The sequence below is a fragment of the Lissotriton vulgaris genome, unplaced genomic scaffold, assembly GCF_964263255.1.
Source record: "Lissotriton vulgaris unplaced genomic scaffold, aLisVul1.2 SCAFFOLD_884, whole genome shotgun sequence".
Classification (NCBI taxonomy): Eukaryota; Metazoa; Chordata; class Amphibia; order Caudata; family Salamandridae; genus Lissotriton; species Lissotriton vulgaris.
The window spans coordinates 397,021-413,341 of record NW_028247829.1 but is presented as its reverse complement, the minus strand read 5'-3'; the positions used below and the strand labels follow the sequence as shown (position 1 = coordinate 413,341).

General features: G+C 45.4%; 1 protein-coding gene across 2 annotated transcripts in view; it reads right to left on the bottom strand.

Annotated features, from left to right (window-relative positions):
- AGA (aspartylglucosaminidase) overlaps positions 1-16,321 on the bottom strand; it is a 284,566-nt gene that overhangs the window by 100,306 nt on the left and 167,939 nt on the right. For both annotated transcript variants that reach the window (XM_086949806.1, XM_086949807.1), the window contains exon 5: positions 1,930-2,047. In XM_086949806.1, coding sequence (XP_086805932.1) covers positions 1,930-2,047 — 118 coding nt within the window. The remainder of the gene's footprint in view (positions 1-1,929; positions 2,048-16,321) is intronic.

The following is a 16,321-nucleotide window of genomic DNA, read 5'->3' as shown; positions in this document are numbered from 1 at the left end:
CCTCTTTCTGCTTGTTTCGGACCTTAATTATGCCTCTTTCTCCTCTCTCTTGTCCTTTCCCCGGCACTGCTGGGGCAGCCTCAAGGCCCCCGCTGTCTCCTGCGGGAGCTGGCATTGCTGCTGCATGATGGGAACTGTGGGAAATGCAGCTCTCTATGTGCAGGAGAAATAGTTTCATCTTTCCCTGGCAGCGTGTCTGGTATATAATGACCCCTTAATAAAAAATCATGGTCTGCCCCTATCTTAGGTAACCCCCGTCTATGTCCACTCTATCTGGTAGCAGTTTCCGTTTCAAGTCTTTGGGAACCAAGCATGAACTTGTCCAACTGATCCTCCACCCAGATGCTTCTTTGAAATCTGTTAAGGTTTAGACTGTTAAAGGCAGGTCAGTCTGGACATCTCTTACATATAGAATAATGCTGTCAGCATAGAGTGTGAAAGTGTGAATGGCATCAACTAGCAGGATGCCCCTCTCAACGCTCCTTCCGAACTCTGGCACAATAGCCAAGGTGAAAAGAAGGAGGAATAGGGTCCCACACTGCTCTATCCCCCTGTTTACCCGGTAAGATGTTGCTATGTTCCGACCAGTACTGCCTGTAGGCCTAGCATACAGTTAATTAATTTGAACATTTGTCTTACAACACCTAGGGCCCGATGTAGGTGGCCATTTACCCGCCGGTAACGGCCGAATTCGGCCGTTACCGACCGGTAAATGGGTTTTCAGATGTAGGGGGCCTATGTTTTACCGATTCTGTAAATGTACCGAATCGGTAAATTTACAGAATCCGTAAAATACCGAATCGGTATATTTACCGATTCGGTAAATCCACATGTAGGTGGCACTCCTAAGAGTGCCACAGGCCCTTAAGAATGGGTATTTTACCACCCAATCCTATTGGGTGGTAAAATACCGAATTCAGGTGTGCAGGCACATCTGTGCATGCACACCTGTGCAATGTGACACACAGACATGCCCTTAGGGCATGTATGTGTGCCACATGGCACACAAGTCCGGAATTGGGGTGCTAGAGGGTGTCAAAGTGACACCCCTGCACACTTGCTGAAATCTGTATTTACCGAATCGGTAAATACCGATTCGGTAATGCCCATTGATTCCTATGGGCTTCAATGCCCATTGGAATCAAAGGGCATTACCGATTCAGTATTTACAGAATCGGTAAATACCGAATCTTAACGATTCGGTATTTACCGAGTCTGAATTACCTACATCCCCCCCCCCTCTATTTTACAACTTCTTAAATATCGATTCGGTATTTAAGAAGTGGTAAAATAAAATTACCTTCATCGGGCCCCAAATGTTCTAATATATCAGACATGCAATGCCAATTTAAGGTTTCAAAAGAATTTTTCAAATCAAGAGTCAAGCAAAGAGACTACAACCACTACTGGGTTGCAGCTTCCAGTATTTTAAATATTCCTGTAATATTTAAGGACTACATCTACTAAGGGCTACTACATCCAAGTATAAATCCATTTTGCTCCAAGTGGATTCGTTTTGGCAGCCATGGACGAAGTCTCTTTGCCAATACCTTACTAAGAATCTTACAGCAAGTATTCAGAACATACAAGGGTCTGTACAAAGCCATGGCTAAAGCACAGAAGATTTTAACTTTTCCTCTTCCCTGGCTAGCTCCTCAGAAAACACCTCTACAGTGAAGTCTTAATATGGTGCTAGAGAAATTCAACCACATTGATCAATGCTGCAATGAGGAAGTTGAAGAAAGAAATTACTGCATGATCCATATCTACTTAAAAGAAGACAACTATACTTGTAGCCATCTTGACATGTACAGTTACTTAAGTACCAAAGTGCAGACATCAGCAAGGAAAATCCCTGTAGTAAAGGGGTAGAAAACAACATAAAGCAAAAGTAGACACAATATGTTTTAAAGAAAGAAGTATATTTACCAATCGTGTCATGATTATGAACATTTATGGTTCGTCGTGACAATTTCAAATCTCTTCTCGGGAATACTTTAGCTGGCTTGTATGGTCCACATGACTTTGATGCATCTGGTACTACATTCTGCAATCAAAGGTTTCATATCTTTAAAGAGATTTCAACGGGTGGCCAAGGAAACACTTCTTTTTAATCTCCAAGTGTTTGTAATCATCTCTATGGTCTAGTTACCTAAAACTGATTTGCCTTGGCTTCCATTGTCTTTATTTTTGCTTATTAATTTAACTCGTTTAAAAATCAACAAAGGTCCTCAAAGCTGTACTTCCTTATCATGTTACAATCCCGCTTGGCCAAATCAACCCATACCCTCAAAACCAGATTAGACTTGACAAAAACCCTAATGAAGCACATGTGAATGGCAAAGGTGCTGTATTATACATGGACAAGTCATGGCACAGTTGACCAGTTAGGCTGATTTGGAAATCAAGCTTACAGCCCTCTGTAAACTCCGATTGTGACATTTAAAAAAAACTTCTATGGCTTTCTTATGTTTGTACTAAATAAAAGTACAAAAACGTAGGTACATACAATGAAGAAAAGAACACTAGAAGGAAAAGTAAGCACTTTACTGGACAAAAGGAGCATGTCTCAATGCGTAGCGTCACATTTTCATGCAGATGACATCAGGAACCACCTACACTACTTCCAATGGCACTCCAGGTGCCATTGGAAGTAGTGTAGGTGGTTCCTACACTCTCCCTACTTTTCTGTTCATCACTCTAGACACGCCAATGGCTCACCCGTTAAGCAAAGTGTAAAACGTTGGGTCGGGTCGATACGGGTCTTCATGACAGGTGTCACACTACCTGCTCAGTCTGGTGGTACTTTCCCAGCCAGCCAGACACCACATAAATCAGCTACATAAATAGACTAGCTATCGGCCTGGTGTAATACAAATGTGCTGGGGCAGTACTCTGAACGTACAAGCCTCCCGCGACGAACCCCCATAATGTTTTTTTTACAGAGACGCAGAACTGTGAAATGCCCGAAAATCCTGAAAGTTCATCTGTTCCAATAGCGATTTAGACTTGACTCGATCTAAAGGCCTCACCAGTTTGGATCTAATGATACGATCAGTAATTTTTTATGTCTCAATCATGGACAGCGTTAGCTGTCGGTTGGCTTGATCTATTGTTTTTAATACATACACATACTTAGAATAGGCTTTGGGTCTGCCTCTTGCACAAGATTAGAAGGTTTTGTGATCTATCTTAGGTGTCTGTTTTTAATGTGATACCTTTCCTCCCTATGCTTTTCCAACGCCCTCCCAGGAACAGTTCGGTCTCAATGTTATGATTGAAAGAGTTGTATCATTCCATGTCTGAGGTCTGGTAGTCTTCATATCACTGCAGAACATCCACATACAACATCATCGCACAGCATAAACAAACTTACTATGCTTTGCATCAGCTCTGTTCAGTCATTTTCCTTGGTCAAACCCCCTCAGGCATCTGCTCAATTTTTGACCCTCGGGTTTTGGATCAGCGAACAAAGAGGTTTACTTTCTTAACATATTGGCCATTGATGACTAGTACAAAAACTAATCATATCACAAATACGTACACAAGCCTCATTGTGTGAACTCTAGTTTGTGTGCTTAACTCTCAACAGACTTTCACAAAAGACAAGGGAGACCCTACTCACAAAGAACCAGGGCAAACAGTTATATCAAGAACAATCGTTCCAGTGGTGTAATCAAAAATAATAACAATTAATTATATTGCTCAATGGCGATAATTATTACTACTGAGGATTGAGGATGGCAAAAAGAAGTACACTCACAATTATATATATTCTTTTCTCGTTTTTACTTTATAGTGTAAATATCATATTGAAATATGTCATACAGAATAGTTCATATAAAAAACATAAACAATACATAAAAGTGCGGTGTGTCCCAAGTGTATCAAAACAACCAAACTAACAATACACAAAACATAAGTACTCTAAAGGCACAGTGGTTTCTAGATGAATACATATACCGGAAAAAGACCCAGAAAAGATATTGTAATTATTATGAGTGAATCTACACAATTGTAGGCAATCTGTTTAGGGGTTCTATTCCACGTAGCGTCGACGGCGTTTCGACCCTTTGGGGTGGGGGTCTCGTCAGGACAGGAAAATGAAGGACATCTGATTTCTATTCTTATGATCACCCATGCGTGGTAAAAGGAAGAAAAGGATTTACACACTTACAAGTGACCCAGCCGGGCACACTTGTAGTGGTCGGGGAATACGCAATATGTAATGCAAGAAAATTGTATTAAAATCTTGTGGTAATATCGGTTACACCTGCAATGGGTGTGTCATGGAAAGGATATCTCAATGGTATCCGATTCTTTATACCAATGTTTACATCAGACGAGGGTAATGTCTGTATCAATGTTTATATCGGATGAGGATAGTACCTCACTGCTGTAGAGCCCGGTCGCGTCTTACAGCTTTCCGCTTCCGAGACGGAAGCGGGAAGCTGTAAGACGCGACCGGGCTCTACAGCAGTGAGGTACTATCCTCATCCGTCTCGGAAGCGGAAAGCTGTAAGACGCGACCGGGCTCTACAGCAGTGAGGTACTATCCTCATCCGATATAAACATTGATACAGACATTACCCTCGTCTGATGTAAACATTGGTATAAAGAATCGGATACCATTGAGATATCCTTTCCATGACACACCCATTGCAGGTGTAACCGATATTACCACAATATTTTAATACAATTGCCTTGATACATATTGCGTATTCCCCGACCACTACAAGTGTGCCCGGCTGGGTCACTTGTAAGTGTGTAAATCCTTTTCTTCCTTTTACCACGCATGGGTGATCATAAGAATGGAAATCAGATGTCCTTCATTTTCCTGTCCTGACGATACCCCCACCCCAAAGGGTCGAAACGCCGTCGACGCTACGTGGAATAGAACCCCTAAACAGAGTGCCTACGATTGTGTAGATTCACTCATAATAATTACAATATCTTTTCTGGGTCTTTTTCCGGTATATGTATTCATCTAGAAACCACTGTGCCTTTAGAGTACTTATGTTTTGTGTATTGTTAGTTTGGTTGTTTTGATACACTTGGGACACACCGCACCTTTATGTATTATTTATGTTTCTTGTATGAACTATTCTGTATGACATATTTCAATATGATATTTACACTATAAAGTAAAAACGAGAAAAGAATATAAATAATTGTGAGTGTACTTCTTTTTGCCATCCTCAATCCTCAGTAGTAATAATTATCGCCATTGAGCAATATAATTAATTGTTATTATTTTTGATTACACCACTGGAACCATTGTTCTTGATATAACTCTCAACAGAAGCAGCCATTCCTGGTGTATCTCATCCTCTCTTCCTGCACCACAGCCAGAAATTGCTCCTGGTACATGCTACGATGGACTAACCCGCCCACCTATCCAAAGATGAAGAACATCAGCAACTGAACAGGAACTCTCGCTGGTTAGCTCACTTCTTTAAAGGCAGGTGCTGTCAACACCAATGCTTTGCTTATTACAGTGGTGGGTGGTCATTGCTGCTGCTTCTGCAGAAAATCGCAGGACTGTTCTTCAGGCTAGCACCATACCTTTGAATGTGCTGAATATTTTATCAGGATTACTCTGATTATCCATCCATGTATCTTTACTAACTGAAATGAGGCGGCCACACCTCCCCAGAGGCAAGCACAAACAATGTCTGTATTTAATTACACAACATGCATGGGGGCCCAATTTCCTTACTTGCCCTTGCTACCCTACTGTGTACCGGTCACACAGGAGGTAGCACCTGCTACTCCATGAAGCATTCTTGGATGGTTCAAGATAAATATGATGCATTCAAATAGGGATGGTAAGCAAGATAATGTTTTCTTTCTTTTTGTGTCTCCTTTCCCAGTAACATCTAGCCAGGGATATAAAGGTACCCCCTGCAGTGGAAAAGACAGTGGGCCCGCCACAAATATAGTGTTTTGGGGTATTGAGATTGACTAAGTAGCGGGCGCTTGCAGGATCCCAGAAGCTAAGGTTACTGAAATAAGGGAGGAGATCAGGACACTGCCGTAAAGAAAAGGCAACCCTCTGAGAATTGCAGAGTGATTGGCAAGCGTAACTGCGCCGTGAGGATCATACCAGGAGGGTGCGTGTTTGCAAGGCACATGACCAGACTGACTGCAGGCCTAAGGAAGAAGAACCACCACGTTAGGCTGGGGACAGGGTTAAGAAAGGATCTAGGCATGTGGGATTCCTTCTTGACAAAGTTTAATGGACTACTTATTCAGCAGGAAGGTTGGGTCACTGCCAAGCAAATAGTACTATTCACGGATGGAGCTGTCTTGTTTTGGGTATATGCGTATATACTTGGTAAAGAATGGTGCGCAGGCAGTAGACCAAGAAATGGCATGAGCTTGGCATCTCCAACAACATCACCTTCCTCGAGCTATTTCCCATAGTGGTAGCCTTGTCAGTATGGAGGGAGAGGCTGCAGGATATGAAGATCATGCTTTGGTCTGACAACATGGGAGTGGTTCAGGATATAAACAAAGGCACAACCACCTGTTCGGATGTACTGAGACTGATGAGGTGCCTGACCACGTTGCAGTTTGATGGAAACCTTGACATTAGGGCATGGCATGTCCCAGGGATGAAGAACTCATTGGCAGATGCACGCTCTCATTCTCAGATAGGCAAATTCAGAAGGCTAGCGCCAGACGCCCCGCAGAGAATGACACCTTTTCCAGAACACTTATGGGAGCTGGTTTATTGGGCTTGTCCTTACTAATCGATCATGCACTCACACCCAGGACAGCAAAAGGGTGCGATAAATACATTCCCACAGTAATGCAGGTGGGCGGGCTCCAGTCTATGGGTAACCCGGAAGCCACAGCCAGGGCAGTGGAGCACTTCATCAAATGGGCCTACCAGCAGAAAAAGATGGAAACCTAGGCGCAGGCTCACCTGGAAGCAGTGGCCCATTTCTCTAAGCTGAGAACAGTGAGGGATCCCAAAGTCTCCCACTACACCAAGACAACCATGAAGGGTTGAAAGCGCCTGGAGGGGAAAATGCAGGACAGTAGGTACCCCATAGATTTTCATACATAGATAGACGCTTTGGAAATAGTGCCAGATGGTCCATTTGTGTTCTCCCTGTTCAGGGTAGCTTTCATGACAGCTTTTTTGGGGCATTATGGGTGAGTGAACGTGTGGCCCCAGCGCAGAAAGAAGCAGACTTAAATTGCTTGCAAGTCACAGACGTTAAGGTAGTAGCTGACAAGAAAACAAGTTACTTACCTGTAACTTTGGTTCCTCAGTATTGGTAACTTTTATAGATTCCCATGCTTTGCATCATTCCCCGTCGTCGGAATAGGAGCCTCTGTAAATAAAAAATACCTTAGTAGTAAGCACAAAGTGAAAAATTAGGCCTAGGCCTCATCTCATTTTGTAGCTTATCCACCTCTTTTTGTAAAAGAGACCAAATTCTTGCAGTAGCCAATCAGAGCAGCCTCACCCCATAGAACCTTCCTGAGAGAGCCTCAGAGCCTCAGATTCTCATAGCCATTGTGAACAGCAACATCATTGGATAATAAGGCTGAGCTTTCCCAGGGGAGGAGGGTGGGCGCATGGGAATCTATGAAAGTTACCAATACTTGGGAACCAAAGTTACAGGTAAGTAACTTGTTTTCTTGCCCCAGTATTGGAACTTTCATAGATTCCCATGCTTTGTATCAGAATAGTTAGCAGTAAAGAGAAAACCATATTTTGTAATATGTGTACCTGTAAATGTCATACGTAATCCTGATAAGAAAACAGATACACATTTGCATCACAAAGCAGAACAATCACAAGTAATACAAAATATGCAAAACAGGAAGGCGGGATAGAAAGGAAAGCTCACCGCCTTATTGGAAAAGGTTCCTCAAAACCGCCTGGCCCACTGCTGCATCCTCTTTCACAGAAGAATCCAAGCAGTAGTGGCGAGTGAAGGTGTGGACACTGCTCCATGTCGCCGATCTACATATGTCCTTGATCGGGACACCTGAGAATAGCGCCACCGATGAAGCCATTGATCTCGTAGAATGAGCACGAACTGCTCGCTGAAGTGGTTTCCCCGCTTCTTGATGGCAAAAGTGTATTGCACTGGATATCCAGCGGGAAATGCAGGGTTTAGAGATTGGACAACCCTTTCGTGGAACACTGAATGAAACAAAAAGCTGGGAAGATTTTCTGAACAGTCTTGTGCGCTCCAAGTAGAACTTGAGACATCTGTGAATGTCCAAAGAGTGCAAAGCCCTCTCTGCTGGCGTGGAGGGCCGCGGAAAGAAGGATTTTAAGACCACAGGCTCATTCAGATGAAATTCTGAGGGTACCTTCGGAATAAATTTAGGATTTGTTCGTAGGATGAGAACATCATTTTTGAATTGTAGAAAAGGTTCCTCAATTGTGAAAGCCTGGAGCTCACTAACTCTTCTAGCCGATGTCAGGGCCAAGAGAAGAGCCAGTTTCCATGAGACAAACTTCATGTCAGCTCTATGAATAAGCTCAAATGGGGCCTTCATTAGATTTGACAGGACCAAATTAAGATGCCAGGCTGGTGGTGGAGGCCAGACTGGTGGAAAAACCCTGAACAAACCCTTCAGGAATTGTTTAATGATCCTCGCAGACCAAAGGGAAGGACCTGATGATGATCATCTAAATCTAGAAATGGCCGCTAGATGTACCTTTACAGAAGAAGGAGCCAATCCAGATTTTGCAAGAGAAAGGATGTAAGGCAAGAGTTGGTGCGGTTCAGAAGTATATGGATGTAGACCTTCTCTCCGACACCAAAGGCAGAATCTCTTCCACTTTGCCCGATAGGTTTTATTCGTACTAGGCGCTCGGGCCTGGGCTAAAATGTCTTTACATTCTCCTGAAAGATTTAAACCCTGGAACTCTCTGAACTCAGGAGCCACGCTGTCAATTGTAGTGACTTCAGGTCTGGATGCAGAACCTGCCCGTGAGCCATTGTTAACAGTGATGGAACAGGACGCAGGAGAATCGGTTGATCTTGGGAGAGGAGAAGAAGTTCTGTGTACCAAAACTGCCTGGGCCATGCTGGTGCAATCAGAATCATTCTGCACGGTTCTACCTTGAGCTTGCGGATCAGTCTCGGGATCAGCGGAGTAGGAGGAAAGGCGTAAACAAATGCGCCGTACCAGGCAATCAAAAGCGCATACCCCAAGGATCCCCGATGGTGAACCCTGCTTGCGTAGGACTGGCATTTGGCTTTTTGGGGGGTTGCAAACAGATCGATGGCTGGGCTCCCCCAACGTGAAAACAGTTAGTTTAGAATGGTCTGATCCAGTTCCCATTTGTGGCTGATTGTCTTTTGGCGACTCAAAGCGTCCGCTGTGGCATTGAGTGTGCCCGCCAGATGTTCTGCTGAAAGGGTGATATTGTGTTGGATCACCCAATTCCAAAGCCTCTGTGCTTCCTTCGAAAGGGTGCAAGATCTCGTTCCGCCCTGCTTGTTTATGTAGTGCATGGCTGTGGTGTTGTCTGTACGAACCAGCACTGAATGGTTGAGGATCCTTGGAAGGAAAGCCTGCAAGGCTAGATGAATGGCCATAAGTTCCAGTAGATTGATGTGGAACTTGACTTGGACTGAGCTCCAATGACCACTGACTTTCAGTTCTCGGAGGACCGCTCCCCATCCCTCCAAGGAAGCATCTGTTGTCAATACCATGGGAGATGGTGGAACCTGGAATGGCAAACCTACTGAAAGATTGTCTTTTAGCAACCACCAGCTGCCTGCCTTCCGCATCTCCCGAGTGATTACTATCTTGTCATCGAAGGAGCCCGTCACCTCACGCCATTGTTTGTCCAACTGTTCCTGCAGTGGACGCATTCGCAGCCTGCAGTGTGGTATCAATGGTATGCAGGATGATATCGATCCGAGAAGCGATTTGTATTTGCGAACTGACAGAAACTTCTGTGTCTGTAGAAGGCGAGCTGAGAGAATCAGCTTGGTTTGGCGCTCTTCTGAAGGAAAAGCCAGGCAGCACTCCGTGTCTAGGATCGCACCCAAAAACTTCGCTGTCTTGGAGGGGCGCAAAATCGATTTTTCCCTGTTGAGCCGAAGGCCTAGCTGCTCGAACAGTTGACTGCAGCTCGTGACTGCCCTGGACGCCTCTTGGAACGAAGGAGCCTTTACCAGCCAATTGTCCAGATATGGGAAGACTTCGAAAGACTGTCTTCTGAGAAAGGCTGCCACAGGAGCCAGTACCTTTGTAAAGATCCGAGGAGCGGACGGGAGACCAAAAGGCAGTACTTTGAATTGAAAATGGCTCTTGCCTACTGTAAATTGAAGATATTGCCTGTGAGCTGGATGAATGGATACATGGAAGTAAGCATCTTCCAAATCTAGGGTTGCCATGTAGTCCCCTGGATTGAGAAGGCGGAGGATGTCCTGAAGAGTGACCATCCTGAAGGACAACTTGATGAGAAGTGTTGAGCTGTCGTAGATCTAAGATCGGAAGCCACTTGTCCTTCGTCTTCCGAACCAGGGAGAACCTGGAATAGAACCCTTTCCCTTTTTGGGAGAGAGGTACAGGTGCTATTGCCCCCTTGGTAAAGAGTTGGTGGGCCTCGAGATGAAGGAGTTTCCGATGTTTGGGTGTAATGGCGCCTGGAGCTCTCGCTGGAGGAAGATCTTGGAACTCCAACGTGTGTCCTTCCTTGATGATGTTTAGGACCCACTGGTCTATTGTTATGACCATCCAGTTGTTGAGGCAATGGGCAATCCTGCCCCCCACTGGTGTTAACGAGGGTACAGGAACAGTAGAAAGAGCCACCTGGCCGCTTTTGTCTCTTGGTATTATCTCTCCTCTGCTGCCCCTGTCGTCCTCTCGGCGGCTGGCGAGAGAAAGAACCCCTCTGTGAATACTGGGGTTTGTATGTCTGGCCAGGTTGGGAATTGGAAGAGTAGCGGTGCTGATTGCCGCCTCTATAGGATGAGAATCCTCTTCCTCTTGCACCCCTGAAGGGCACCTTGCGGTATTGTAAAGTTCCCAAGGACTTGGCCGTATCTGTATCTTTCTTTATGCCCTGTAGGGCGTCATCCACGTGTTTGCCAAATAACATCTCCCCATCGTAAGGCAGATCCAGAATTTTATTTTGTACCTCCTGTCGAAACCACGTGGCTCGCAACCAACCCTGGCATCTCAAAACTGCTGAGCCGACTAGCGCTCGGAAGGCCGTAGTTTCTATATCCATAGCGCAGTCGATTACCTCAGAAGAGGCTCGCTCCCCTTCCAGTAAGATCTTTCTGACCTCGTCCTTAGATGCATTCTGAAGTTCTTCCACAAACGGGGAGAGGTCACACCACATCTGGCGATCGTATCTCCCAGAAACGCCAAAGCATTAGCCGCCCTAACGAGGAGGCTGGGCATTGTGGAGAATGTTTTTCCAACATTGTCCAGACGCCTGCCCTCTTTATCCGGTGGCGTCGTTAGCGGCGTGGATGGGTTCTTAGATTTACTCTGTGCGGCCTGGGAGATAACCAAATCCGGTTTTGGTTGACCTAGCAGACATGCCGGGCTGCCCTCCGGCGCCTTATATTTTTTCTCCAGTCTGGGGAGAACTGGGAGGACCGTGGCCGAATTCTGCATAGCTTTTAAGCCTTCAGACCAAACCTGTTCCATGATGGGGATTGAACGTACCGACTTTCGGAATGGTTCTTTGAAGTCGTAAAAAAACATTCAGACTGGACTGTGGTAACTGGAAGACCAAATCTCTTGGATGCTCGTTCCATTAAGTTGTGAAAACCTCCAATATCTGCTGGAGGAGAGATTGCGGTCTCAGGCCCTGTGACGTCTGGATCTCGACGACCATCCCGATTCCAGTCTATATTCTGATCTTGGTCAGGGTCCACTTGCTGATCTACATCAGATGAGGCATTATCATCATCCGTATCATCCCGAATGGGCACCACCTCTTGTGGAATCTCTACAGGCTCTGGGTCACGCCCTCTTGAAGGCAAAGAGTGTTCTGCCAATGGTTGAGGTAACGGAGGCAGAGGTGTAGGAGTGCGTACTTGTTGAACCTCCTGTGGAGCAGGAAAACGCCTCCGATAGTCCTGCAACATTAACTGTAGATCAGAGATGAAAGTGGATGGCATCGCTACCATATCCTGCTGAGAATGACGTGGAGGTTTCTGCAAAGGAACCTGCATGTGAGGCCTCTCCTGTTGGTCATAATAGTCTTGTAGAACATAGTGTTGTTGCTCCATTTCACCTTCCTCAGAACTGACCTCCTGTAATTTGACTTGTAAGTCAGATGGCTATAAGCCGGTCCGTAATCGCTATAAGCCTCTTCTTCAGAGTCCTCATCCAGCAATAGGGTAGGAGGTAACCGTGTAACTCGCCGTGGAGATGTCATTTCCAGAGTTATTTGTCTTTTTCTGTGAGAAATTGCAAGTTTACCAGTCGTCGACGACGTCGTCGACGGAATCATCGTCGACGGTTGAATCTTCAAAGACTGTTTCGTCGATGGAGGCGCCGACTAAGAAACTGCGCTCGTCGAAATCTGAATCGTCGACGGGAGATGGTCATCGTCAGCATCATGGTCACAGGTGTCGTCGACATGGTCGTCGTCGACGTTGTCGTCGCCGTCGACGCGACTCTCGTCGTCATCGTCGTCCACGTGGAAAAAGTCATTTTCGTCGACGACGAACAGGCATCAGGCGTCTTAAACGTCATCGACGGCGCAGGTGCCGTCGTCGTAGCCATCATCGACGAGCCCGTTGACGAGAACAATTTTACAGACAAGTCTTTCTTGACAGAAATCGTTGAAGTACCTGTGGTTTTCACCGTCAACGAACGCTGTTTCTTGTTGGAAACAATCTCCTGAGGCGCAGTAGAAGGCTTTCTCACCCCTCTGTCCTTGTCAGAGGGTGGTGAAGTCGCAGGGACGATCTTTTTAGCCTTTTTTGAAGGTTGCAACTCCTCAGGCTGTCCCTGCCTCTCCTTTTCACCGCGGTGAGGAGATTTTAGGGAAGCAGGCCTATCAGACCTATCAGAGGTCCCAGGCAAGGCCTTGACATGGGGCTCATCAGATGTAGTAGGGGGGAGACCTACCCCTCTTCTTCGATTTTCTAGATGACACCATCGAACAGGAGCCCTCACTGTCTGAAGACAGAACTTCCTTGCGGTCCTTCATTTTTTGTAGCCAAGTCAGGAGGCGTCCCTCTCTGTCCCTCAAGGTCTTGGTGGAGAAGGTTCTGCAAATCTTGCAGTCAGTGGCCTTATGATCCGGATATAAGCAGTATATGCAGTCTTCATGTTTGTCTTCAACAAACAACCTCTTTTTGGAGCAAGTAGCACAGGCTCTAAAAAGTGATTTCTTCTCTTTGTCAGACATGACGAAAAACAGGCAAAAAGTTGTAGAAAAATACTAGAAGTGAAGAAAATTGAGCAGACCTCAATGGAGACTCCCTTGCACAACGTGCGGTAGAAAATCTGAGGCTCTGAGGCTCTCTCAGGAAGGTTCTATGGGGTGAGGCTGCTCTGATTGGCTACTGCAAGAATTTGGTCTCTTTTACAAAAAGAGGTGGATAAGCTACAAAATGAGATGAGGCCTAGGCCTATTTTTTCCACTTTGTGCTTACTACTAAGGTATTTTTTATTTACAGAGGCTCCCATTCCGACGACGGGGAATGATACAAAGCATGGGAATCTATGAAAGTTCCAATACTGGGGAAAAATTCTATTGTTTCTCAGACGATCCATGACGGACCAGTAGGGCAAGGGAGCATGGGTGCAATTCCACTGCATGGGGATCCAAGGTATTGCCCAGTTTGCTGCATACAGAATTTTATGTCAAGATGGCCTGCGTGTGGGGGGCCGCTGTTTCTACACATGAATGAGGACCTGTTGAGTAGATTCCAGTTTACTGCAGTCATGCGCAAAGCTCTGGGGCAGGTGGGCCTTCCATCCTCTGCATTTGGGTCCCGTTCATTTAGGATGGAGGCAGCCACGACAGCAGCACAGCACAGGTTACCTGAAGCCGGCATCAAGGAAGTGGGCAGGTGGCGCTCCAAGGCATACAAAACATACACAAGACCTCAACTCCTGTGAAGAGGCAAAAAGCCCAGCCACAACCAAACAACTGACAGATATATTTTTGCGTTGCCTTTTGACAGGGGCTCATCCCAGACTAGTTTGAGTGGGCAGGCACTCCTTTATTCACAGGATGCAGGTATGGTGGAACGACAGTGGCGACAACGAGCCAGGTGCCCGGCTGCCACAGACATCACATGGTGGGCTGCCCAGGGATGAAATGAGGAAAGCTTTCCGCAACACTGGACAGACTACGCGCGTCATCTGCTAGGCACCCAGATATCTTAATCATACACTTTGGGGCAACAAAGTCGAACAGCTGGGAAGAAAGGATCTCCTTAATGACATCAGGCAGAGACTGATAGAGGCGGCAAGGTCTTTTGGCACCATCACCATAATCTGGTCAGAAATCATCCCCAGGCTCACATTCGTGTAGGGTCATGTCCAACAGCGCGGTCGACAACTCTAGGAGGAAGCTGAATATCATAGTTATCAAATTTTGCAAGGCAATGGACTTGGAGAACGTCTGGCATGGCCTGATCTACTTGAGATGCCCAGATTTGTACACCCCAACAGGGTCCACCTGTCTGATGATGAAATGAGTGTGTTTTAGGCTAAGTTGTTGGCAGCAAAAATTTGTTTTAAAAACGAGGAAGAACAACCCAAGAGGGAAGCTGCCTGGAGACGCGAGCCTCACTGCTGGTGTGGCAGTAAAGAGTGGAAGCATTAGTAAGGCGGTAGGCTAAACAAAGTTCTCTCGCTTGGGGATGTCCTATGGCCGGGTGAATGGGGGCCAACAAGGAGAGTAAGTGAAGCACGACAAAACACATCCCAGTCAGAAGGCACAGACACAGTAATGAGCTGGGCCAAAGCAACAGTAAGAGACTACCCCCTTCACAAACAGAGTTAAACTAATAAGAAACCTAATGACCCCCCAAAGAGGCATGTATGATTGCCTCAACGACGAAATGTGCCGTAAAGGTCAAATAGATGGGAGGACTGATGGAGATTTATGATCACGATTACAATGATTAATGATGCCTTTTGATTTATGATGGTTAGAAAAATGTTTATGGCCTGGTCCGTTTGATTTTTGACCGGGCCACGTGATTATGCATGCTGAATAATAAATTGCGCCCAAGTTTTCCATAATCTAATACACTAGACGTGTGTGAACAATTAGTTTCATTGTTATGTTGATTATAATAATTGCGCAGTCACTGACTGGATTTGAGCAAGTGCAGGGGTTATTCTGATGCAACAGGTTTCTCCAACAACCTCAGCAACACAGGCCTTGAGCTTTTCCAGGAACAAAATAAATCAGCCGAAAAGTTGTCAAAAAACAGCTGCTGCTCATAGTTTCTCCATGTATCCATTTAAGCATTCAGTATCCCATTCATCTAGTCATCCATGTTTCTCCTTAAATCTATACATCCTTTGATAATTCACAGTCAAGTATAGGTAATCGTATTTGCTGTATGCCTGCACACGTGTTGTCTATTTGTATTTGTCAATCTATGTGTTGCTTGTATGCAAGTGTCTGTATATTTGGCTGAGCGACTGTAAGAGTAGTTTTATGTGTATGGGTGCCTGCTTCTGAATATGTGCAAGTCAATGTTTGATGGTAGATGCTTGAACACATTTGTTGTGTGCATGGGTGCCTATGTTTTTTTCATTTATGTGTATATGTGCCCTCTGTATGTCCATTTGTTTGTCTTTTTTGATATAATTCGTATTTGTCTGTTATGCTGCATGTCAGCATTATCAAATCAAATCAAAAACAATTTGTAAAGCGCCTGGTTACACCAACAGTGTGTCCCTGCGCTAGGATCATAGCATTAGAGGAGAAAAGGAAGCACAGATGTTAAAGATTAGTGTAGAATCAGAGAGAGAGCGGCAACCGAGGTTAAGACGCAAATAGCCGGGTTTTGAGTTGTTTACAAAAGGTATGTTCAACAGATTCAGATCTCACCACTATAGGCAGGGTGTTCCATTTTTTGCATCAAGATAATTGAATGAGAGAGCTCCCGTTCTGGCTTTTTGAATTTTAGGAACCTTGGCCAGGTGGGTTCCTCTTGATCGGAGATCGCGAGTGAGAATATAGGAAGTGAGCAAGAATCGGCGAAAGCTAGGGTTGGTATTCCACCATATTGTGTGGCAGTAGCACATGGCCTTGTAGATAATTATTTTCTCTACAGGCAACAAATGAAGGGAGGTCAGAGCCTTAGAGGCCGAGGACCTTCTATGAAGATTG